Raw genomic sequence first — 27,289 nt, 5'->3', positions numbered from 1 at the left:
GGGGTATTTCAAACACGGGATGAGATATACCACCTTTCTAGATTTGCAAGTGAATGATATATTAATATGTTTTTTCGTATGATGCCAGCATCTTTGTTTGAAATTCTTCTTTTCATCTGATCTTAGAGTGCCTCCTGATCTTATTATCTTTTGTTTCATGGGAAATTATTCTGATAAGTAGGTTGAAGTTGTTGACAAGTTGTTTCTAGGCTATAAAAGGTCATTCATGTTTGATTTGTTGTTGGCACAGACTGTAGATCCTTGATGATAATAATTAACATGGAGTGGTAAGTAGTGACAAGCTGCACTTGATCAGTTTGTTTTTCTTCTTTGTATTTAAATGTGTTTTCCTGGTATTCACATAGCACATACTACTCTTGGGGGAATTTTGTGCCATAAAATGTAAAATTCTGCACACAAAAACTTAAAATTCTGCATACTTTATATTGGTCAAAATAACACAATATACTTGATGGTCTTTAATTAATTAATTTAAAATGTAATACAGAAAACATGTATTACTTAAAGATGCATAGTTTTAAATATTTTGAGGAGAATTTCCCTAAAAGTTCAATGTAAGAGTGTCTTTTCCACCCTCTCTCCCTATTCCCCTGGCCAGGCTCCTTTCATTTTGCCCTCTCAGGCCTGAACCCCTCCACCTGCCACTATCTCTCCCGAGTGGACCCTTCTGTCCTTCTCCCTCTCTCTCTCTCTCACTCACACACACACACACACACACACACACACACAAATACATAGGCTCCCTCTCTCTAGGGCACATACACATCCCCTCATACAGACTCCCTATCTCTCTCTTGCACATAAACCCACACAGGCTCCCTTTCTCTCTCATGCATATACCTTCACACAAGAAACCTATGTCGCTCTCTTACACACCCCTGCACACTGGTTCCCTCTCCCACTCATAGCCCCCCCTACACATAGGCTCCCTCTCTCTCACACACACACATCCCTTCATACAGGCTCTTTCTCACACATACAAACACCCTCACTCAGGCTCCCACTCTCACAAACAAGTACCCTTTCATACACACAACCCCTTTTTCAGAACACCAGCTCCCAATCTCTCACATATATACATACTCCTTCAAAATCTCCTCACATAGGCTCTCACTCTCTGGCACCCACACTCACGCACCCTCATACATGCTTTCTCTCTCAACCCATTTTCTATTGATATCACACGCAAAAAGGGACTTTTCGCATGTGATACCTAGATCGGGGCGGAGTCAGGGTAGTGTCAGCACCGTAAGAGGAGGAGTCAGGGCAGCGTCGGGGCGGACGCCACGGAAACTTCGCTGATGATGAAAAGGCCCCTTATCGCTGCCAGTAGCGTGCCCAATAGCGCCACCTTTTAGGATGGCGCTATTGGGTGCGAAATCCGGCAGTGATAGCACCACGGAGGTGCGATCGCTGCCGGCTTTCGCAGGCCCACCCCCCGCTTCGCCCCACCCGCCCCCCATTAGCGCCAGGATTCAGGAAGCCACGGTAGTTTAGAACATCCAGCCCCAAGCTTACAGTCTTACATACACACACACACACACACACACACTCTCACCAGCGCCTGCTCCATCTTTGCTGCAAGCGGGTGAGTCTCCGCTCCAGGAACGCCTAGGCCTGCTTCATCTTCACTGCAAGCAGAACGTGTTCTGCTCGCACCTCGCCAGGGCCTGCTCCTTCTTCACCGAGAGCAGGATGGCCTCTACTCACAGCATGCCTGGGCCTGCTGCATCTTCACCATGGTCAAATTTGCTTCCACCATTACAGCTGCCATACAGACAGACAATAGGACTTAAGATGCACTCTACCCTGCAGCAGAATAAAGATGCGCTCAAACATATACATTATGTAAACTACCATCATGACATCACACAAAAGCCCTCAGAAGTATATGGATCATATATTTGCTAACTCAGAAGAATAGTATTTATCATTCAGCGCAAGAAATGCACAAACAAGCAATATGAGGAAGATATCAAATAGTCTCTCCACACCAGGATAAACATACCTGGAAACTTTCCAAGTTTTATCCAGAGACTCCAGGATTCTGCTTGAATTGCTGGGTCACTGAAGAAACACCATAAAGCTCTGGGTGTGATTGGTGCCACCTAAATAGGCAAATGGGGGCCATTAGAAGATAGAGGATGCATGCTAAGTTTGCTGGCATGGACCAAAAAAAGTGCATTGTGTCACCCATGTGGGCTGAAGAAGAAAGCATGTCATGTCAGTCTACATGGGTGGAAGAAGGTGGCAGGGCTGAAGTTAAGGGCCTTTATTGTCTCTGGTTTTTTTTACAGATTGAAGTTAAGGGACCGAGCTGCCTCACCTGATTGCTATCAGCAGCAGTGGTAGCTTCCATCACAAAAGATAGGTGCCCAAGCTACCTCCCTCTGCTGGATACAAGCAGAAGCTGCCACAGAAGTTAATGATCCAAGCTGCTTCTCCCACTGGCCATAATCAGCAATAGTGGTAGATAATGTTACACCCATTGGTCACAGACGGCTGCGACCATTATTGTTCACCTCTTTCTTCGCTGCATTAACACCATTGGGGAGAGTGGTGACCTCCGCAAGCTACCGCCGACCTGCCTGGCGGTCCCAAGACGGCGTGGGTGCTGCTGACCACCATCTTGCCTTTGGGATCACTTAGTCGCACACATGGGCTAGTCTTAAGCATCCACACAATCAATGCCCAAAAATATTATTCCAGAAACTCCAAACTTGTACAACACACATCCAAATAAACAAGGTAACTGGTATCATAAATCATTAACCACACTGTGGAACCACATGAACAAATCATCAATAATGTTATCAATATATCTGTAGGACCTCTTAACTACATGAGTTTGTTATGCATACAGACTCATTTTTGTAGGGTACAGGTCCAAGTTGCTTTTATTAATCAAGAGGTCAATTTTTAGAATTTTTTTAGTTTTTGTTTTTCTTAAAATATTTTATAGACCCAAAAACATAGTTGGTCACTACCTATTCCAAACACCTAATAACATATTTATCGAACCCTAAAAATATAGGCTGTTTTGAAAATACAGGTCGTTTTGAAACACTTAAATTGTAGTGATGATTATAGATATCCCAAAGGTATACTCATCTATTCAAAATCTCGTAGATGTCCCAAAGGTATACTTTCAATGTCCCAACATGATTGTGTTTCGGACCGTCCTGGTCCTGCTTCAGGGGCAACGACTCTTCCAGCAAGAATTTTGGGTCTGCAAAGATGTCTTCCTTAAGGTTCCATTTCGTCTTGAGTTGTATGTGCAGTCCCATCGACCGCGTTTCTCTTGCAAAGCATGGCGGGAACATCTGGTTTAAATATGCGAGCAGAATGTGCGGCTGCGCCGCCCCTAGTCTTCTTACAGGTCGTCCTTTAATTATACAAGCTATGCCGGACAATATGGCTTTATGGGATTGTAGACTTCAATCACGTCGTCCACCAAATTTAAATATTGCACCCAGAACGAGGCTAAAGCGGCCATAGTCTTCTTGCAGGTCGTCCTTTAATTATACAAACTATGCCAAAACAATATGGCTTTCCAGGATTGTAGGCTTCAATCACGTCGTCCACCGAATTTGAATCTGTACCCAAAATGAGGCTAAGAAGGCCATAGTCCCTCTACTAGTTCGTCCTTTGAATAGAATATATAAACCACAGTTGGATATGTTTTTTCTTGAGTATGGCGGAACAAGTAAAGAAAGAAGCACGGGTTCACTAAAATTGTTAATCCAATTATGGACACACAACGGCTAGAACTGAATTGTTGTCATTACTTGCATGCATTTATCTATATACCCAGGAATGCAGATCAGCATGAGTCAAATATATTGTAACAAGAGGTATATCCAATGTTTGTTAGAAAGCACATCAACTCTGCTATTATGAATTGGTTCGAATGAATTAAGTCTCAAAAACAATATCCAACTGATATTTCAGCAAACACAGTATTGGATATCATATCAACGAGTACCAGTTAATTTTCTCATTGAGTCCCAATGGCTCGACTGAACTTAGACGATGTATCCAAAAGTGTTCACGGTGATTTAGAAAAATCTGTATATCGCCACCCCGGGTGTACATTTGTGCTTGTTCTAAAATTGACCATTTTAAATCTGTGAATTGATGTCCCAATTGAATACAATGTTGAACTAATGGTGCAGTGAGCTTGCCAGTTTTAATGCAACTCCTATGTTCTATGAGCCACGTTCTAATTTTCCTCTTTGTGCGGCCCACATATATCTTATCGCAAGGACATTGTATCACATATATCACATATTGTGAGTCACAATTGGTCAAGACAGATTGACGTACCATCATTTCAGAACTGGGCAGATTCCATTTCGTACCCGTCATTGCCAACCCACACATGTCGCAATGTCCACATACTTGATGCCCCCCTGTCTCGGGGGAAGATCGTACAGATTGAAATGTAGAGTGTACCACCAGATCCCGAATATTTGATGCTCTAGAGAAAGCAAATCTGGGGGTAGAATAAAAAATGTGATGGAGGGCAAGTACTTGCCAATGTGATTGAATAATTTTCACCACTTCTTGGCTCCGGGAGGGGTAGCGTAGAACACACGTTAGTTCCTGATTATAAGGTTTTTGCTGGTATTGGAGTAATAGCTCGCGGTTTGCAAATAAAGCACGTTTGAATGCTTTTTTGATTATCCCCTTCGGATAGCCTTTTTGCGCAAAGCGTTCTGTTAACTCGCCAGCCTGTTTAATGAATTCCATTTTATCAGAGCAAATCCTACGCAAACGTAAAAACTGAGAGATCGGAAGTCCATCTTTAAGTTTTTTAGGGTGGTAACTTGAGTATTGGAGAAGATGGTTACAATCTGTTTCCTTGCGGAACAATGTGGTGGTTAGTTTCTGTCCATCTCGTCGGATGAGTGTATCTAAAAAGGCTACAGTGTTCCAATGGTGATGTGCAACAAATTGTAAATGAGGGTTACATTGATTTAACCACTGTAAAAAATCCAGTAGTTCTGCTTCTGAAGCCTGCCAAACACACAGGACGTCATCTATGTATCGTCTCCACATTAACATTTTGGAATACCAGCTTGATGTGTACAAGTATTGGATCTCAAAATTGGTGACATAAAGGTTAGCAATATCGGGGGCAACAGTCGCCCCCATCGCTACTCCTTGGATTTGCAGATAGAAGGTCTCATAAAACTTAAAAAAGTTTTTAAAGAACACTAGTTTCAACAATTCTAAAAAGAAACCGGTGGGGACCTTATGTGGGCGGGGTCAAGAATGTAAAATATCTTCAAAGTATAGGCTTCATCTTGAGGCACGTTCGTGTACAGTGAAGTAATGTCTAAAGTGACAAGCCAGCACTCCTCGGGTAATGCTGGTAGTTCGGCCACAAGTCATAGCATGTGGGAAGTATCTTGGAGAAGAGAAGCCGCCTCTTTTACAAAAGGTTTCACGAAAAAATCCAAGAAATTTGAGAGGGGCTCTAGAATAGAGCCTCTGCCAGACACTATTGGGCGCCCTGGAGGGGCTTCCAAGTTTTAGTGGATTTTAGGCAGGGTATATAGGACAGGATGTCTGGGATGTACAACCTTGAGGGCACGTGCTTCTCTTGATGTCAAGAACCCTTTATTTCTGCCTTCAATGATCAAATCCTGTCCTGTAGATCTACTGTCGGGTCCGAATTGAGGACCTGATAATATTTTGGGTCATTGAGCTGCCGTTGTATCTCCTTGACATAATTCATGGTATTTTGTATGACAATTGTCCCGCCTTTATCTGCAGGTTTCACTGTCACTTTAGAATTATTGGCTAGCTCCTTGACCGCACAAAATTGATCATAGGACCACTCTGGGGTATAATGTCTATTCTTATATGCGGATCCTTTATCCAATTTATCCTCATCTCTGAGAACCAATTTGATAAACGTCAATATAGTGGGGTCGATCGGACCCGGGGGTAGCCAAGACGATTTTGGTGTAATAATAGAAAAATCCCCAGTCTGTTGATTTGCATCACTGAAAAACAACTTCAATTGTAAGCGTCGAAAAAAACTGCCAAACTGGAGAAATGCTCCTTTCACCAGGAGACTGTCCCCTTTCTGGGCTATGTGGTCTCAAGCCAGGGCTTCCAGATGGATCCACAAAAGACTAAGAGTATTCGGGATTGTCCTCAACCCATAGGTCTTAAAGCACTTTGAAGATTCCTGGGTTTCACTAATTACTACAGGTTGTTCATCCACCATTATTCGACGCTGACCGCCTTACTCACAGTTATGACTTGAAAGGGAGCCAATCCCTCAAGGGAGCGCAGCACCAAATCACGGTTTACACCGACCACAAGAACCTTGAGGACTTACACCATGTTCAACCCAGGCCTACTGTTCTTTATTTTTTACCCGGTTCAATTTTCTCTTGTGATACCAGCCAACAAACAAAAATAACCGAGCCGATGCACTCGCCCATTAATTCTCCACAGAAAATGTTCCAGATACTCCACGGCATATCATCGACCCAATGAGGGTGCTCCTCTCCTCCACACATACGGTGCCAGCTGGAAAGATGGTGGTTCCATGACCACTCAGAAGAAAAATCCTCAGATGGGCACATGACTCCTTGCTCGCAGGCCATCCCGGACAAGCTAAGACGCTTTCTACCCTTCAAAGGTTCTACTGGTGGCCAACCATGAAAAAGGATGCTCAAGCATACGTAGAATCATGTCCCACTTGCACCCACCAGAGCCACCAACGGGTCGCCCTTGGGGGCTTCTTCAACCACTTCCTGCACCTAGTGAGCCATGAACACATAGAGCCATGGATTTCATTGTGGATTTACCTCCATCCAGTGGCAACAACACTATTTGGGTCACCGTAGAATGCTTTTCGAAGATGGCTCACTTTGTGGAACTATATGGTCTACCTTTGGCTCCGAAATTAGCAAAATTATTCATTCATTATGTCTTTCACCTCCACGGTCTGCCAAGACACATACTCTCGGATCGAGGAGTGCAATTTACGGCAAAATTCTGGAGATCATTATGCAAGAAATTCGACATATCTCTGGACCTCACATTAGCCTACCATCCGCAGGGCAATGGACAGACAGAGAAGACGAACCGTACCTTAAAGCAGTTTCTCCGGGAATATGTGAATTCTAGGCAAAGTGACAGCTCTGATTTACTACCCTGGGCCAAGTTTGCCTTGAACTCCCACCAGTCTGCTTCTACTGGATCATCGCCCTTCCAAATTGTTTACAGATGCCAACCTCTGCCTCCTCTTCCAGTACCTTTGTCTGTGTCATCTCCGGTGGCACAGGCCTCTGCACAAGAGTTGCACCAACTCTGGGAACACACCAAACAACTTTTACAGCAAGCTGGTCAAAAGGCGAAGAAGTTCTACGATGCTCATCATCGGGCAGCACCTCATTTGAACCCCGGAGACAAAGTGTGGCTCAGCACCCGCTTCATCCGCTTGAAACTGCCCTCAGCTCGCTTCGCTCCCAGATAAATCAGGCCTTTTGCAGACCTCTGCCACCTAGGACCAGTTACTTACTGCCTTTGGTTACCCACTTCACTTAAAATCCACAACGCTTTCCACATCTTTCCACATCTCGCTATTAAACCCGCTCATCCTGTCTGAATTCTCAAAAAAAACATCTGAACCCCAACCTCTAACTGCTGAAGAGGATATAACATATCAGGTTGAGGACAATTTGGATGTGAGGAAGCATGGAAGATGTTGGGAATATCTCATCTCGTGGGAAGGATTTGGTCTCGAAAAGAATAGTTGGGAGCCTGCAGCCAACATCCTCGACAAGGAACTGATCACACAGCTCCATACTTCTCACCAAAGAAAACCAACCTCCCCCCAGGGAGGGGCCTTAAGAAGGAGGGTACTGTTACACCCATCAGTTGCAGACAACTGCGACCATTAATGCTCACCTCTTTCTTTGCTGCATTAACACCATTGGGGAGAGTGGCGGCCTCCGCCAGCTACCACCGACCTGCTTGGCGTTCCTGGGATGGCGTGGGCACTGCCGATCGCCATCTTGCCTTCGGGATCACTTAGGCATGCGCACGCACGCACGGACAAATCTTGAGCACGTCATGGTGGGAGCCTCAGGAGTGTCCCCTCGAGGTGACTTCTTCACTCCACGATATTTAAGCCGGCTGACCCTGCCTATTGACGATTTGGCAACGAGTTCCATTGCTGAATCCGCTTTGCTCACCATGGACTTCCCATTCCAGTTCCTGCATACTTGGAGTGAGACACTCTGGGTACCCGCTCTTCGGGGGCCCTTCCTCGTCTCTGGCTATCTGCTCCTCCTCCTACTGCCTACAGTTCCCCGGAGCTTCTGCTGGAACATCCATTACTGTGAGTACCTTGACTCTACAGACCACTGTACCATCTTAGTGTGGACGTCTCTCTGGTGTACCCCACTCTGCGGGCCACCACTGTACCTTCTCTAGAGTGGAATCCTCTCCGGTGTACCCGCACTGCGGGCCACTACTGTACCATCTCGAGTAGGAGACCTCTTCGGTGTACCTTGCGCTGTGGTCCTCTACTGTACCATCTCTAGTGGGAAACCCTCTCTGATGTACCCCATGCTGTGGGCCACTATCGTATCATCTCCAAGTGAGGAATCCCTTTGATGTACCCTGCACTGTAGGCCACTACCAAATTATCGCTACAGAGGAACCTCATCGGTGTACCCCACTCTGTGGACCATTGCTGGATCTCCTCTACTGTGGTATTCCCTCTGAGTATACCCCACCACACAGACTTTATGACTTTTCCTGCACTCTCCGCTCCTTGGGCAGTGCCTTTCTAACTATCTAATAAAGACTCTGTCCACAGCTGTGTCTGACATCCGCTGAGACCTCATCTCCCAACGGTGAGGCTCACAGGGCTCCTCCCTTTGGGCGGTACCATCTCTCACCTTGGCCCAGGGTCCACATACCTACAAATCCTAACAGATACCAATAAAGATAAGAACTCAAGCCTCCTCCCTGTCCTCCTCCTAGCATTAGCTATAAGCATAAATCACCAGTAACCTAAAGGACTCAAGCTCCTGCCTGATACAAGAAGTAGTGGCAGAGTCAGGGTAGGAAAAGATGCAGCAGGAAGTATTGCACTGGCCAGATCTTTCCCAGTCTTTCACAGGTAGCAGCAGAGCTGGAAAAACCACCACAATTCAATCAGGAAATAGTAAGCCTAATGCAGTTTGAAGCAAGAGCAGCCAAAACACACCAATAATGAAACCTTCCTTTCCACATGGTGTGCTCTGTGTGTCTGCAGGACTGGAGTGGAGCACAGTTCCCTCATCAAGAGGAAAGAGAAAAAGTTAGCAAGAGTGGGAATGTTGTTAAAGCAAGAGAAAATAGAAAGCTATAAGCAAGAGAGAGCGAGAAGGATGAACAAGTGGAGAGAGCAAAAAGATAGAGGGGGAAAAAGGACCCACACTGAGTGAGAAGGAGACATTTTGAAATAGAAGGAGTACACTGGCAATGTTGGTGTTATGATTGTAGACCACAGTGTTGGGGTGAGATTGATGCAACCTATAGGGGAGGCCCTGTAGATCTTCACCGCCAACTGGCAAAACAAACAATGCAGAGACTGAACTGGAACTTTGCCTATACCAACACCTTTCCCCTCAGGTTGAGCCTCTGGGGGCCAGCAGGTCTTAGGAGGCAGTCTCTGAGGCGCAGGCAGAAGAGAAGATTCAGGGTCAGAATGAGGTCAGACATGGGTAGCAGGCAAGGGTTAAGAGTGTCCAGGCTATGGTAGTGGCAGGAGGCAGGCTAGGATAATGAGAGTCCAGGCTGTAGTCAGTTGCAGATGGTAGTCAAGGTTAACGAGAGTCCAGGCTGAGGACAATACCAGTAATCTATCCGAGGCTAGAGATGTGGTAGCTAGGGTGAGCCAGGAGAGACAAAGGCATGCTGGGCAAGGCTTGAAGAGATGAAAGCAGGCTGGGCAAGGCTGAAGAGATGAAGTAAAGGCTGGCAAGGTTGAAGATACGAAGACAGGCTGGGCAAGGCTGAAGAGATCAAGACAAGCTGGATAAAGCTGAAGAGACAAAGACAGGCTTGACAAGGCTAGATAGATGTAGACAGCCTAGATAAGGCTGAAGAGAAGAAGACAGGCTAGACAAGGCTGGAGAGACAACAGCGTAGCAACTCACTCTGCTAGGCATGTGAATTGTTTGTTATGGTTTGTTCCCCCAGAGGGAAGGAGTTGGCAATCTGTTAGGGTTTGCTCCTCCAGAGGGGAGGAGTTAGCAATCTGTGATGAGTGAGCTTCCCAGGAGGGAGAAGTTAGCGATCTGTTAGAGGTTTGCTCCTCCAGAGGGGAGGAGTTGGCATTCTGTTATAATCTCCATGCTGAGTTGCAATCTGTTATGGTTCTGATGTCTGATGGGCGGAGACATAGATGAGAGCTAGCACTCTGTTATGCTCAGCTCCTGAAGTGGGAGGAGTGAGCACACTGTAGTAAATAGGTGAATCCTTCGGCCGATGGCAGATGACAGCGCCCCCAAGAGGATATCCTGAAAGAGACCACCGGCTAGGCTTGAGTATGGAGACAGACACAGATAGTTCTTTTATTAGACAGGTTAGTAGAATCACCAGAGGTGGCAGTAGTGAGCTGGTATGCCCAGCAGGGTTGACGTCCCTCAGATACTGGAACTGCAATCCCAGGGATTGCTGAGCTGTAGAGAGACTATAGATAGTGAATAGTCAGGGTATGCTGTATACATAGCCAGTAGTAGATGATAATCTCACATATAATCTTAAGGAGGCTCAGTAGCTGGAAAGAGTTAGGCCCTCGAGGAGAGAGTACCTGGTTCCAGGGAAAGCTCTGAGAGAGCAGTGGCAACTCACGATTGTCTGTATCTGTAATAGCTTCTAGGCAGTAGAGAATCTTCAGAGTCTTCAGGAACATGAGCCCTCAAGGAGCGAGTACCGGTTCCTATCTGCAATCTGAAATAGAGAAAAGAGAGCGAGGCCCCCGAGGAGCGGGAACCCCTGGTAAGTCCGAGGAGGCAGAGTAGCGTAGAGAGAAGCGGGTCTAGATGGATCCCCGCAATCAATCCACCTTGCTAACTCAAATCGTAAGCGCAAGTGAAGACCTTTTATGTTGGAAGCGGATGATGTCAATACAGGGGGACGCCACTGAGGTTCGCACCCTTGCTGGTACATACTTCGGAGCGCGTGCACGCGCACCGTATGTCATCAGGAACATGGCGGATCCACAGCGTCGAGCCGGTCTGGAGATGTCGGGGAGAAGTGGCATGCAGACGCCATGGCAGCAAGCCGTCCATCAGGTCCGGGGGGAGTCGCCACAGAGGAAGAAAGGGTGGAGCGAGGGCGAAGAGCAGGCCCGAATGCAACACTGTTGCTAAGGCAGAGGCCCTTTATAAGGCTAGGCAGGTGACATTATCCGAAGTGCCACGGACATTTTCCCTCTGCAAAGTGGCTGGATTCGGCATGTGAGTTTGAGGTTGAGGAGGTGGCAGCGTCCTGCCATGCGTCAAAGGAACATCAGCACCCTGCCTCATAACTGGCCCAGGAATTTGATGTTGGTGTGTCTGGGTGGATGAGCCAGTAAACATAATAGTATACTCCCTATTAAACTCCCTCCTCAGGGTCGAAGGCTTAGTTTTAGAGGGGAACATTTTTCCAGAAGTGGTAACTTGAGGTTGGAAGCAGGCTCTCAGGCGTTCTCTTCTAGTCCAAAGTTCTTCCATGCAATGAAGTACTCTACTTTGTTCCATTTCCTACGTGCTTCTAAGATTTCTTGCACTTTGAACTATGTGTCTTCTTCAGTGGTTTCATCCATAGGTACTGAAGGCTATCTGGAGGACCAGTAAAAGATCAGTGGTTTCAATAATGAGACGTGGAACATGTTGTGGATTCTCAATAAAATGGGAAGCTTCAGCTGATATGTCATGGGTCCCACTTGACGTTGAATGGGGTAAGATCCAATGAATCAAGGTGCCAAGCGGAGCAAGGGGGCCCAAAGGCATAAGTGCTGAGTGCTTAGTGAAACAGGATCACCTACTTTAATTGTGGTGCTGGTTGGCGTTGGGCGTCTGCATACTTCTTAATCTGAGCGGCTGCTCGTGAGAGTAGTTGATTGGTGTGAGTCCAAAGGTCATGGAGTTGTTGGGTAGTGAGATGGGCTATGGGGCAGTCCACAGTGAGAGGCAGGGGAAGCAGTACTCATGGATGTTTCCCATACACGATTTGCAATGGAGAGGAACCAGTGGCACTGCTCACTTGGTTATTGTGCAAAAATTCCACCCAAAGTAGCTGAATGGCCCAGTTGTCTTGCCTTCTGTTGACATATAGCTGGAGGAAGGTCTTAAAGACCTGATTAATCCTCTTGGTCTACCCACTGCCCTGGGGGTGATATGCTGTGGTGAAATCCAGAGAGATGCCAAATTTCCAGAAAACAGCCTTCCAGCAGTGGGCCATAAATTGGATGCCTCTGTCAAACAGGATGTGGGAAGGTAGGCTATGTAATCAGAAGACATGTTGGGCGAAGAGATGGGCCAGTTCTGGAGCCAAGAGTAACCCAGTGAGAGGTAAAAATTGAGCCATTTTTGAGAACCTATCCACTATGACCCGTATCACAGTGGAGCCATATGAAAGAGGAAGATCCACAATGAAGTCTATGGGTATGTGGGTCCAGGGTTCCCTGGGGGCTGGCAATGACTGTAACAACCCCCAGGGTCAGGTATGAATTTATTTATTTATTTATTTATTTTTATTTTATTTATAATTTTTTATATACCGCCGCTCATCAAAGATATCACGTCGGTGTACAATGAACAGGAACTTACGCCGGAGCGTTATACATTTAACAGATTAACAGATTATACATTTAACAGGTTATATATTAAACAAAGGTATGTATATAAATATTTGAACATAATAAAAGTAGAATCTATTAAAACATAGAACTATACTTTAGGTGTAACTTAGTTGAGGTAGATTAAACAGAACTAGGGAGTAAAGGGATTCTAGTAAAATGGATAAGAGGTAAGGGAAAGGGTTAGGAGGAGATGGAGTTCCACATTAGATGTATTAAGAGGGGGGAGAAAGCATTTCAATTGTAGTTAATAGCAATTGTAAGGAGGAGTATTTACAGAAGGAGCAGAAATGGGAGAAATAGAGATGGTGTCTAGACAGGTGGAGAAGGATAGATAAGGCAGTGCGTATATGGGAGAGGAACAACATATATGTTTCAAGTATAGGCATGTGTGAATAACCATGTCTTGAGTTTTTGCTTGAATGTTTTGGGAGATGGCTCAAGGCGCAGTTCAGTGGGCATGGTATTCCATATCAAAGGGCCAGCAAAAGAAAACGCTCGTGCTTTGGTGGAAGCATAGTGATATAGTTTAGGTGAAGGGGTTTGTAATGTGGCGAGGTATTGATTTCTGGTAGGTTTAATAGAAGATTGAAATTGTAGTGATTTATTAAACCATTTCATTTCAGGATTGTGGAGGGCTTTATGGATAAGTGTTAGAGTCTTATAGTGTATGCGGGATTGAATGGGGAGCCAGTGTAATTCCTTCAAAACTGGCGTAATATGTTCCTTTGAGTTTGTGTTAGTAAGGATACGGGCTGCAGTATTTTGCAGGATTTGTAAGGGGCGGATGGCATTTTTAGGTAGGCCTAGGAGGAGTGAATTGCAATAATCTGTTTTGGAAAACAACATGGCTTGTAGAACTGTCCGGAAATCAGATGCATGAAGCAAAGGTTTCAGTTTTTTGAGTGTATGTAATTTGAAAAAACACTCTTTAAGGATAGCACTGATAAATTTTTTGAGGGTTATTTGGTCATCAATAATGACTCCTAGGTCTCGGACTTGGTGGGAGAAATGTATGTGCGTTGATGTTATAAGTGAGGTAGGAGAAGCATGTAATGGGGTGGGAGGAGATATGATCATGAGTTCAGTTTTTGTGGAATTGAGGGCAAGTTGTAAGGAGGTTAAAAGATTATTGATAGAAGCAAGAGTAGTGTCCCAGATTTCCAGGGCTTTAGATATGGATTCCGTTACTGGAATAAGGATTTGTACATCATCAGCGTACAAAAAGTGTGGAAGCTTAAGGTTGGCGAGGAGATGGCAGAGCGGTAGAAGATAGATATTAAAAAGGGTAGATGAAAGTGAGGAGCCTTGCGGGACTCCTTGCTTTAAAGGGATTTCTTTAGATAAGTGATTGCCAATTTTGACTTTATAGTTACGGTTGGATAGGTAGGATGTAAACCAGTTATGAGCAGTACCAGTAATTCCAATCTCATGTAGGCGTTGGAGAAGAATTTGATGGTTAACGGTATCAAAAGCCGCTGAGATATCCAGAATTGCTAGCAAATGAGGTTGATTTCTATCTAGGCTTTTGAGAAGGAAATCAGACAGGGATAAGAGAAGAGTTTCGGTGCTATGTAATTTGCGAAATCCGTATTGTGAGGAAGAGAGGATATGGTGTTCTTCTAAATATTCACTAAGTTGACGGTTGATAGTTTTTTCTAGGATTTTAGCAATAAATGGGAGGTTAGAAATAGGGCGGTAATTAGCAAGGTCTAGTGGGTCGAGTTTAGGTTTTTTTAAAGTGGGTTTAAGGATAGCAAATTTGAGAGAGTTGGTTTTGTTTTTTGCACATGTTGGACAGGAGTCCATGTAATCCTTAACATCTTTCTTGACCTGGGGCTACCAATGCTAGCATTGAAGAAGGTCAAGCATACGGGATATTCCAGGGAGTTGTGTGCCCAATTCAACACTTTTTCCCAGAGCCTCTTGAAGACAACCAGCTTCCAAGGAAGAACAGCAGTGGCAGACGCCAGTATGATCTTTGCTGGATCAATGATATGTCAGGGGGCCTCTGTTACATCTTCAGTTATGAAGGAACAGGATAATGCATCTGCTCATAGATTCAATAGCATAGATTCAATAGCAAAGTTCAAACTCAAATCGAGAAAAGAAAAGGGACCAGCGAGCCTTTCTGGGGGTCAATTGTTGAGCTTGCTGAAGGTACTCTAGGTTCTTATGGGCCATGTAGATAATAATCTTAATTCAGGCTCCCTTAAGGAGCTGCTGCCACTCCTCATAAGTCAATTTGACAGCTAGGACTTCTCTGCTCCTGATTGTATAATTCCACTACGCAGAGCAGAATTTCTTGGAGAAGAATGAACATGGGAGAAGTGTCCCTTCTGTGCTATGTTGACTGAGGACAGCCCCAACCCTGAGGGAAGAGGCATTTACCTCGAGCATGAATGAATGAGTGGAGTACAGAGGAGAGAGACATGGCCCTTGTAAGAAGGCTTGCTTAAATGTCTGGAATGCATAGATAGCCTCTGGGGTCTAATTTCTGGTGTCTGCACCCTTGCATGTAAAGGCAGTGAGTGGTGCCGTGAGAGTGGAGTACCCGGGGATGAACTGAGAAAAGAATTGGCAAAGCCCAGAAATCATTGCAGAGCTTGAAGATCAACAAGCTGGGGCCATTCAAGGACAGCCTTCTGTTTTGACTAATCCATGAATAGACCAGTGCTACAGAGATTATACCCCAGGAAGGATAATTGTTCCTGCTTGAAGAGGCATTTTTCTAACTTGGTGTACAGGTGGTGTTTGCACAAGTGGAGGAATACTTATTTCACATGTAGTCTATGTACGGTCAATGACTTGGAGATAGGTGTCCAAATAGACCACCAAAGAGGAGTCCTAAAAGATGTCATTCTCCATTTTCTGGAAGACTGCTGGGGCACTGAAAAGTCCGAAGGGCATTACTAAGTATTCATAGTACCCATCTCGAGTATTAAAGGAAGTCTTCCACTCATCTCCTTGTTTAATTCGGACAAGAATGAATGCCCTTCTAAGGTCAAGAATAGTAAAAACCTGGGCACCTTGAAGATGGTCAAACAAATTGATATAAGAGGTAGAGGGTAGCGATCCTTTTTAGTAATGGCATTAAGGCTCCTGTAATCGATATAGGGGCAGAGTGTTCCTTTTTTTTTGCCACAAAAAAGAAGCCCGCTCTGGTGGGAGAGAAAGAAGGGCGGATGAAGCCTCTTGCAAGATTTTCCTGAATATAGTCGCTCACAATAATGGTCTCTGGCTCAGAGATAGAGGGTATACCCTTCCTCGAGGAGGTACTTTACCAGGGAGGAGCACGATACCACAATCATAGGAATGTTGAGGGGTTAATGTTTCTGCCTTCTGCTTTGAAAATACATCCCAATACTTGGCATATTGAGGAGGAAGTCTCAACTGGGCGACTGCAAGTGTCAGATGAGTTGGAGGAGTGACAGCAGCAAAGCAGGTAGTAGTGCATCCCCCACTGGGCCAAGTCCAACAAAGACCAGTTGATGGTGGGCTGGTGTTTTTGAAGCCAAGAAAGCCCCAGAATTATAGGGTTGACTGCTCAAGCAATCACATAGATGGTTATGGTCTTAGAGTGCAGAAGTCCTGTTTGGAGAGTCAGAGGAATTGTTCTTTTCTGGAAGAGGATCTCTGTAGACTGAAGAGATTGTCTCAGGTGTACAGTGGGTATATTATGATGCAGATCCAATGCTTGGTCGATGACGTTTCCCCCTGCGCCAGAGTCCAGGAATGCTTCTGAGAATAAGTGGGTTTGGCTCACAGTTATAGACACAGGAACAATGATTTGGGGAGAGGAGGATGCCTTGCCTAGGCATCCTACAGACGCAACAGGAGGCAGAGGAAGCGGCCATATCCTGCCGCATGGCCGGTACGGGGATCTGGTGTTGGCTTCACTGGGTTAGTGAGCCGGCTCATGGGGGCAGCCCACACAAGTCAGAAAAAGTAACAGCTGGGAAAGAAAATGGGTATAGAGAGAGAGGACCAGGGAGGGCAGGAGATGGCGAAGAAGACCCTAAATTAGGGGAAAGGTTGGAAGAAAAGAATTTAAGAAGATAATTTATAAGGAATTGAGGATATAGAGCAGAAGAGTAGAGAAAGAGAAGACGGAATAGTGAAAAGAGAGCAAGTTGGAAGAAAAGGAAGAGGGGAAAAGAAGAAAGAGAAAAAAGCAGGAAAAAGAAATTAAAAAACAAAAAAGATAAAATATTAAAATATCCCCTTGCAAAGAAAAGAGATAAAGAAGAAAGAGAAAACAGAAACAGAAAAGATAAAGAAGGGCCACAAGAGACAGGTAAAAACAAAACAAAATAGAGACAAGAATAGAAATTTAGAAAAAAAGGGAGAGGGACACTAAGCCAGAAAATCAAACCAGAAACACCAAAGGCTGGAAACTATTTCAGAGAACATTAATTAAGAAGAAAGTAGTTCTGCGGGGAGAGGGTGGGTAGGAAAAGAGAGACAGTCCATGCAACCCTCCTCCAGCCATTAATCTCAGAGGCAGCAGATGCAAAGAGGGGTGCTATCATTTAGCATTAGCACAGGTTTTTACTCTTGATTTAGTAGGCATGTTTCATGAGTAAGTTATCTCTGCTATGTAACATGGGTTTTAACTCAGTAAAACAGGAGTAAAAACCGGCGTTATGCTCAGCACAGGTGCATGCATATCCCATGTAATAGAAGGCATTAGCTAATAGCTATTCCCCAGTAATATAGGGATATGCATTAAAGGGCAGACAGCTTAAAGCAGGGCTTCTCAAACTGTAGGTCGGGACCGCAAATCGGATCGCAAAACTTTCATTTGGGGTCACAAGTGCCTCAAATGGCTGTGCTCTTCAGGTTGAAGAAGCAGCAGCATTAGTAGTGGAAGGCATACATTCACAAGCTCTTCAGTGGCCCTGCCCTGGCATGAGTTTCTGTGGTAACAGGAGGCCCTGCATAAGACAGGATCAGAGCTGCTGCAGGGCCTGTGAGTTTGCACTGGGCTTGCAAGCCCATGCTGACTTTCATTAATAATTCAGGTGACCAACCAGCCATGACAGGAGGAGATGGCTGAGTGTGCACAGGCTGGAGGAGACTGCCACTGCTCTTTTCACCTCAACCTCCACAAAACCTACCCAAGAAAAAAATGTTGCCTCGGTCATCAGCCTGGCCTCTGTCGCCTGTTGTCATTCAATGGGCACAAAGTTCAAAGGAAAATGCTGCTGCTGACCCTGGCCAGGGGGATGCTGGGAGAGGGATCAGATGCAGAAGGGGTTTGGGGGTTGTATCAGACTGGTTGTAGAGAATGTGAGAGAGGAGATGGGGATCAGCTGGGGGGGATGTGAAAAGTGCTGGAGGGGAAGATTCAGGATGGGATGAGAAGGAGGGGTTGGACAGAGGATCCATTAGAGTTAAAAGAGGCTTGGGGTGAGAGAGGATCAGGTGGGAGGATATGAACAGGACCGATGGGAGTGAGAGAATGGGTGGGCTGGAGAGGTGAGAGGAGCTGGAAGATAGAAGAGATCAACTGAAGAAGCAGAGGTTGAAGAGGGGGATCACTGGAGAGGAACAGGTTAAGAGAAGACATTCTCTGGCAGGACTGAAGCCTCGGAGAAAGGATTGAGAGAAGGGATCAGCTGGAGCGCGAGTAGTGCGATAGTGCAGTGTTGTTGGAGGAGGACCATTCCCTCTGCTAATTTCTTTTGGTTGCCCTCTGAGGTCGTGTGAATTTTCATGTGCTAAAAGGGGATTGCTTTGGTTAAAAGTTTGGGAAGCTCTGGCTTAAAGCACATTTTCTTCACACTGAAAATTTAACTGCTGGGTCAGAGCAGGAGTAAAACTTAACTCAAATTTCTGGTTGCCATATTATACTATTGCTGTGCCCAGTGTGGTAGTGTTCAGCTGCTTCTACCAGTAGGACACAGCAACAGAATAACTGGCCATCAGAAATGTGATTTACTCCACCTCAGACCCAGGAGTTTAATATCTGGTGGTCTAGGGTTAGGGCACGTACAATTGAAGAGTACACCAGCACTGTGCATCCGACTTTGGCATAACGTTTAACTGTAGATGTCCACCCAGGGAGCTTACACATTGTTAAGCTAGCTGTAAATGCCCACGCCAAAGAGCAAATTATTTCATCCATGGCCCTTTTGGCAGAGATTGGCAAGTACAATCAAAGCATAAACTCTCTGGGGAGGGCACCTAAAGCTGAACAGGATGCACCGTGCCAAAGTGCATACTGTTCAGGAGAAGATGCCCGCCACAAAGAGCTTATGCTTTGATTTTATTTGCCATGCCTTGCCAAAATGGCACTGCATGTCAGATTGATGCTGTGCATCCAAACATGTGGGCACATTCTCTCATTCAAAGTCATTTTGACAAGGCATAGCAAGTACAATAAAAGCATAGGCTCTCTGGGGATCGCACTTATAGCTAGCTGAAGCATAAATTGCCTGGGTGGGCACTAACAGTGTGTTCTCTTTTAGCACTACAGGCGCTTGTGCTGTCCAGCTGTTCAAGAAAACAAAGAAAACCTGTGCCTGATGCCTGCCTCAGAGAGCTAACATTGGAAATTTAAACTCACACTTCTTGTGGCCAATGTTGTCTATTGCTGTGCCCAGTGTGGTACTCCATGTCAGACCCAGGAGGATTTCCATTTCCCAAAATATGCTCTTTGGGGCAGGCACCTATAGCTGAAGGAGTACTTCAAAGTCAGGATGTACAACACCAAGTGCATACCATTCAGCTGAAGGTGCCTTCCTGGGAGATCTTATGTTTTGTTCAGCTGTAGGTACAAGACTCATACAGCATATGCCATCTTTGGTCTGAGGTGGGATAAACTCACATTTCTGGTAATCAAAGTTATTCTATTGCTATGTCCAGTCTGGTAGAAAGACACTACCACATGAGCACAGCAATAGAATATCATGCCACCAGAATGTGACAACTTTTATTCCACCTCAGGCCAAGGAGTTAACCTGAAAATTCATTTAAATGCATTAAACCAAGAGTACAGCAGTAAGCACTTGGAAGTTGGAAGGAGTATGACTAAAATGGACTTGCATGCAACACTGTGCCCAAGTTGGGATGCCCAGTGCCAGTCTTGCATGCAAGGCCATTTTGCCATGTGAAATCAAAGGGTAAGCTCTCTGGAACAGGCAACTGTAGCCATTTGAGATGCACAGCACCAAAGTGTACACTGTTCAGCTGAAGGTACCTTCCCAAGAGAGATTACCTTTGATTTCAGTTGGCATGTCTTGCCCAAATAATCTTGCATGTGAGAGGGTGCCCAAGTTGAAATGCTCAGTGCCAGTCTTGCATGCAAGGTCATTTTAGTAAGGAGGAAAGTACTTGAAGTTGGAAGGACTTCAAGTACTTACCTCCTTACTCCTATTTTAAAGCACTTTTCTGCATTAGAGTAGATTTTTCAGTTTACCTCACATTTTAGCATGCTGTTTGATGTGCATCCCATTAACTTACTGCATCCCATGAGGACCCCTGTTTTTTAATGCATACATTAATTAACACACACACTAAAATGTAACTACAATTTTAGCACGGGTTTTATTACATTGGCCACAGAGTGAGTAGAACTTAAGAGTTCCGGTGAATGAGGATGGACAACTATTGTCACACTGTATATGACCCAAACACCATTATGCATGGGAGAGCACTTCCCCCAACTAGGACACTCAGAGGTTAATATTCATCAACCAGAAAACAGATAACTTATCTCACTAATGTCAGCCAGATAAGTCATCAGGAATATTCAGTGACATAAAAGTCCCATTGAATATCCTCAAATACATTTATCTGGGTTTAGGTAGCCAGATAACTTTGAAATCTAACAGTCTATTTTGAATATTATTAGTTAGGTTTCAAAGTTAACCAGAAACATATTGCCAGATACCTTTACCTTTACCTAGCTATATTCAAAATATACAGCCAAATAAGCATCAACCCAAATAAAAAGTCCTAATGGACCTACTGGCCATATCATCCACCCCAGTGAAATATCAACTGGGCATTATACTCCATCCCTCCCTCCTTCCCAACCCCCCTAATATAGGAAAAAATAAGCAGGCCTATAAGCCCAAAAAGTCTCCCTTTCCTCTATATTTGTAAAATAGATATTGAATATATGCAGCCTTGTGAAGTCAACTCCCCGTTTCCCGAAAGGCTAACCTACACCCTTTCACTTCTCAAATGATTTACTGCCACCAGGAACTCAGTAAGATGCATCTGGGTTTGCTACCAGCTACCAATATTCCTGTCAGAATAATATTCTCCATCCATATTCTGACAGGAATGCCTGCATTTTATGCCACCAGCATTGCTGTCAAACTAATGTTGAATGTACTGGAAGTGGACATTTGTACTGAGCTCCCACCAGTGGTAAACCTTTTGAGGGGTTCTGGGCAGATTGGAGGGTGTGAGTTGACCTTATGGGGAGGGAAAAGGGGAATGGCCCACCCAAAGGGGGCTACTCCCGCTCTGAGGAACATCCAGACTTAGCCAAATAATTTATTAGGAGTTACTGGAGTTAGCCGGATAAGTTATTTGACTAAGTCAACTTTGCCCCGGAACACCCTAAAATGCTTCCAAGTTATTATATTAACTGGAGAATGACCTAGACACAGATCATTTATTTTGAGTCCTTCAGGATTATCCAAATGACTCAAAAGTTATCCAGAAAAATGCCTTTGAATATCAACTTATAAGTTTCTGACCTAATGAGTCCTTAAAGGCATCTTTTAAAAACATAAAGAAAAGAACATGAAAACTAAAACATTTTTAGCTATTAGATTAAAACAATAATGGACTGAACCAAAACTCTGAATTTATGACTTATTACATCTTTTAACACTTTTTGCTAAGGTACTCCTTGAACACTAAATTCACAGTATTTCTAACATCTTCAGTGATAACACTCTTAAATGATATTGACTCTAATCCAATCTTCACTCACAAACTCCTGAAAATCTCTACTGTTAGAAATTCTGCTCCTACAACTATCTCTAGAGATAAACGCAACCTTCCATCAGTCCTACAATCACCTCTGAAGAAGGACTTGCAAGCAAAGACAGCCTTCATAGCTTGCAACCAATCCAAGCAAATCTGTTCAGTTTGTAATTTGCACACAGATCTGACACCCAAAATCTGATCAGTGGTAGTGAGTGCTCCATACCTTGTTTCATCAATATAGACCGATTCAAGAACCGTAGCTGCATATTCCAAATTCTTCTTTAGATCTACAACAGAAGCCTCTCCTTTTTCCAGTTGTTTTACCAAACACCTTAACCTGAAAAAAAGAAAACAAAGGACACCATTAGAACAGTGAAAGATTGGGAATCAATGGCAATACCACAGCACCATTTAAAGCAGATACATACAAAGCTATTTATGTTATTTTTCTTAAAAAGTATAAATGGTAGAGATGTGAATCGGAACCGGAATCGGTTCTGATTCTGGTTCCGATTCACATCGTGTTTTGTTTTTTTTGTCCGGCCCGATCGCGGTTTTGTTTATCCGCTGCGCCCGAGCCGATAAACAAAAAACCCACCCCAACCCTTTAAAACTAATCCCTTAGCTTCCCCCACCCTCCCGACCCCCACAAAAACTTTTTACAGGTACCTGGTGGTCCAGTGGGGGTCCCGGGAGCGATCTCCCGCTCTCGGGCCGTCAGCTGCCACTAATAAAAATGGCGCCGATGGCCTTTGCCCTTACCATGTGACAGGGTATCCGTGCCATTGGCCGGCCCCTTTCACATGGTAGGAGCACTGGATGGCCCATGCCATTTTACCTGTAAAAAGTTTTTGGGGGGGTCGGGAGGGTGGGGTAAGCTACGGGATTAGTTTTAAAGGGTCGGGGTGGGTTTAGGGGTTATTTTTGTGTGCCGTTTTTCCTGCCCTCCCCCAAAATGATAAGAGAACCCCCACGAACAATTTTGTGGGGTTTTCCTATCGGTTTCGGGGAACCCCCGATTTTGACGATTTTGAAAATATCGTACGATATTTTCAATCGTCAGAAGCCCGATTCACATCCCTAATAAATGGAACATTTTGTTTGTGAAAGAGGGTCAGTATGTGTGTGAATATTAGGGATGTGCAGCAGGGACAGATTTGTCCCATTCGGTATTCGTATTCGTGGGGAGCCAAATCCATTGCATCCGTTCTCAGGGGACCCCGATCCGTTCATTAGTTACGTATGTATTCGTTTATCAAAAAAAAACCCATCCCAACTGCTTGAATGTCATTCTTCCTGGTCTTTGCTTTCAAGTAACTTGGGATGCACCATGATGCACCATAGAGATTCTGCAGAAATCTGCCTTGAGTTCTCTTTAATTTTAAATTTGTGTGTGTCCTCTTGATACATTCATTTCTCAGTTTGGAACCTCTAAGCAATTCTATAGACAATAATAATTCAGAGGCTCTTTACCTTTTCCTCTTACTCTGTTCTGTCTCTCATTTCTCTTTCCTGGATAGCAGCTAAATGAAGTTGAATGTGAAAAAGACTGAACCTTTAAGTCCCTCATTGCTTCTATATCTTTTCTTTTTTTTCTTTCCTTTCACTTCAGCGCCATTCTTTCCAACCATCTGCAAGGAACCTCAGAAGCACAACTGCTATACTTCCTTCTCCCCTAACTGTACATTGTTGCTATTGTCAAAACAGCTCATTTTCATTTGCTGTTGCTAATCTTTGCTTACGCATGGCCTTTTCTCTCACTCACTTACTTGTACTAAATGGCTTATTCAGACTCTTAATTTCAACCTTAATTATCTGTAATTCCTTACTTGTTGTTCTTCCTGTTTCTTTTTTCCACCCCTTGTAAATGGTATAGATAGCTATAGTCAAATTCCCAGTGAATTTAAGCATAATTACGTCATTGCCCCCTCCAAAGTTCTCGGTTGCATCTCATATCTACTAAATACTCACAGCCTTCAACAATATGACTGTTTCAGGATTTAAGACAACTGAATTCAATATTCAAAGGCTTTGTCAGATTAACTTTTGGAGTATGCCTGACTTATCCAGGAAAGTTTCACTGAATATCTAGTGTAAATTATCCAAGTTACCTTTCCCTGATAACCTTCTGCTTACCATCTTACCCAAGATGGGTATCTCTGTTTCTAGGTTGCGTTAACAGTATTTTTCCTGCACTCTATCCTCTCACAGCATGATAGTATACCTAACAGTTTTTCCTGTCATTTATTTATTTATTAAAAAACATGTATTACCCACCCCCTCCTTGGTTTGGGGTGGGGTGCATAATTGCAATGCATAAAAGAATAATCAGTCAGAAAAATACATTAAACTCGACATTACATCAGACAGAAAAGTAAAAACAAAAGCATAAACATCCAGGATTCTAGGACTGAAGGCCAAAGGCCAGTTTTCTAAATTGCCTTCTTAAAGACTGTAGGGTCTTTTATATCGTGCACTAAGGCCGAAAGAGAGTTCCACATTATGGTGCCAGCTGTTAAGAACACTTGTTCTCGTGTCTGTTTCAGATCTTTCTCCCAGTCATTATAGTGACTTCACTCTCTCTGCCTCCATGCACTATAATAACCTTTCATTTGATGTCCATACTTCTTCTCTGTCTGTAGTTCATCTTTGCCTTAAGCACTTCCTCTTAATTTCTGCTTCTTAAAGGTCTATATTCAGTTACTAGACAAACTATACTTGACCTTTTTCCACTCTAAAGTCCCTGTCCTGCCAGCAAAGTAGAACATGGCAGCAGATAAGAGTAGCAACAGTGGCTCTTGATCAGCCAGTCGTGAAGATGAGGAGGGGGGCATCCCATGGAGGACATCTCACTTCTGTTGGGATGGAAGGCTCAGCCTGTCAGGGTGGAAAGGGGGTTGAGCCCACAGGTGCTTCTCACTTGTTTTGGGATAAGGGGGAAGTGGGGGATATCCAGCTGGGGTCTTTCCTTTTGCAATTCTGGGGGCTGGCGATAGGATACAAGCCCCCCATCACAGCAAGCATTAGCCACTACCAGTAATGCACATACATAGCATCTGTTTTTAACACCATATATACTATTTAGTGCCAGAATTAATAAAAGCTCTATGTGAGTTATTAAATCAGGCATTAAAATCATGGTTTACGGGGTACATATTCAAAGAGCCACTTATGAGCAAACTTAACAGGATAATTTTAACTCATTGGCTTTGGATATTCAGCTCTAGCAATTAGCTAACCAGCTAAGGTTGCAGCTGAATATCTGATAAAATCCAACCTCACAAATCTTATGTGTAACACTTGGGTGGACAAATGTAGCCAGTCTGTGCTGAATATCATGCTAACTGGTTAAATTTGAAAATTCTATCCTGGGTACACCTGACCCCAATACTTTTTTTGTCCAACTAAATCTGCACACTTAAAGGTGAATTTTAAAAGAGATGTGCACACATAACATAGCAGATGCACGCGCAAGTAGTGCATTACCTTATTTTATAAACGTTGCACATGTGTATACATCGGTAGATGAATAACTTTGCTCATGTGAAAAAGGGGCAGATTTGGAGTGTGTCAGGGACATTCCTTGGAGAAGCCAACCTTTATACTCATATATCCAGATTTTATAACCTGCAAACGCATTGTACGTAGGGCCATTACCTGCGCAAATTTAAGTCTGCTATTTATCAGGTGTAAGTCAGAATAAAACTCTTTATAGCTAAATCCTGACTGGGTGAAAGGTCAGGGTAAACAGTGGGCTGTGCAAGCTGAATAACCAGAGGAGTCTTGCGCATGTTATAAAATGTGCTCACTTGCGTGTGTAAAAGCCAAAATGTCCTAAGGAAAACTGACGTTTCCACGTGTAGCTGCTTAGAAGTAAGAGCGCACATACGTGTCCTAGGCGTTTTTTATATATCACATGCGCACTTGCGCAGACAATATAAAATTACAGCACTTGTGAGCTTGTGCACGCATACGCGCGTAAATTGGCGCAAGCATGTGCTCATTTTAAAGTTACCATCTTAATGATTTTGTGCAGATGGATTTTAGCCTGACTGGGAGGAGAGATTTGACATCAATAAGATTTATGCAGTTGAAAACAGATTTTAACTGCATTTTTGGAATATCGACCCTTTACTAAATAGACCCCCTATGTTTTTGAGTCAATACATAATTTAAATAAAGGATCAACAAACAAGTTGTTGGCAATACCTTTTTATTGAATCAACTTTATATATTTATGATTAGTTTTCAAGAGATAATCTCAATACATATATGACTCTGTAGGGGTGTGAAGAGAAATTTTTTTGTTTTGTTTTACTGATGGAGGGAGACTCATTCCCGTTCTTTCTTTCTTTCTTTTTTTTAATTTTCATTTCATTTTATGGCAAAAAAAAAAAAAGGCAGTGGCAACTGCCTGCCCTGGGGCTACCCTCCCCCACAGCAAAGATTGTGATTCTAAAAGTCCCATAAGATCTTTTCCCCTTCTCTTCCCCCCATACTGGATTCCACCACCCCCCCCCCCCCCCCCCCCACCAGCTTACCCACAACTGTAAGCATCTTCACAGCACAAGCACACTCCCCGGATGCTCTTGCCATACTAATGCCCAGTGCCATTTTGAATAGAGCACCAGTGGTGGTAGGTTAAATGGGTGGTTAGGGGTAGAGGCAAGATGGTGGCATAGCCTGAGGATGGTGCAGGAGCTATTCTCTGCTTTTTGGGTTAGAGAAAATTTCCTGCACTAATGCCAGCGAAGCGGAAGGGAAAGATGAGGGTTTACCCTTCCTTACCTATGCCCTCACCCATACAGCAAGAGATAAGCCGCTACATGACCTCACCTGCACAAACAATACCAGGAACCGAGGATATCGATGTGCCGAGCGGTTTGGGAGGGCAGCTCGAGACGGCGGAGGAGGCTTTCCTGAGTCCCAACCATAGACCACTACTTGTGCAGAGGATGAGTGACGGGAGCCCCAGAGGAGCTACCAGAGAGGTCACCACTTCCGGTCCAGAGATGGGGGCCGTGCCGGCCTGCAAGGAAGGACTGGAAGCAGAGGCAGTCGGCCTGAGACCACAGGAGGATAGTGGTGAACTGGTTTCGATAAACCCCCTGGGTTGGGGGAGAAGAAAAGGCTGCCGGTGGTGAGTCCTTGGGAATTCTAACACGCCCTGCAGTGGTCATACTAGATACATTGTGGGACTTAATGGCTGGAATGGCGTCTAACATTAAAGGCTTGAACGAGAAATTGGATATTATTAATGTTAGAAATCAGCAAGATATCCTTCAAATTAAAAAACAAATTAAGAATTCTGTGGACAGAGTAAAAATTCTTTAAAAAAAAGAGAAAAAGAGCCAAGAGTTTAACGCAGCTGTGGTTAAAGACAGAGAGATTCTATCCAGGCGGATTGAGACTTTAGAAAATAATGCCAAGCACTTGAACTTACGATTT

At 44.2% G+C, this 27,289-nt stretch overlaps 1 protein-coding gene across 6 annotated transcripts in view; it reads right to left on the bottom strand.

Moving 5' to 3' along the window:
* Positions 1 to 27,289, bottom strand: part of PDE1C (phosphodiesterase 1C) — a 1,569,255-nt gene that overhangs the window by 554,664 nt on the left and 987,302 nt on the right. For all 6 annotated transcript variants that reach the window (XM_029589797.1, XM_029589798.1, XM_029589801.1 and 3 more), the window contains one exon: positions 22,065 to 22,178. In XM_029589797.1, the coding sequence (XP_029445657.1) occupies positions 22,065 to 22,178 (114 nt within the window). The remainder of the gene's footprint in view (positions 1 to 22,064; positions 22,179 to 27,289) is intronic.

The sequence above is a fragment of the Rhinatrema bivittatum genome, chromosome 2 (genome assembly GCF_901001135.1).
Source record: "Rhinatrema bivittatum chromosome 2, aRhiBiv1.1, whole genome shotgun sequence".
Lineage (NCBI taxonomy): Eukaryota > Metazoa > Chordata > Amphibia > Gymnophiona > Rhinatrematidae > Rhinatrema > Rhinatrema bivittatum.
This window is presented reverse-complemented; position numbering and strand designations above follow the sequence as displayed.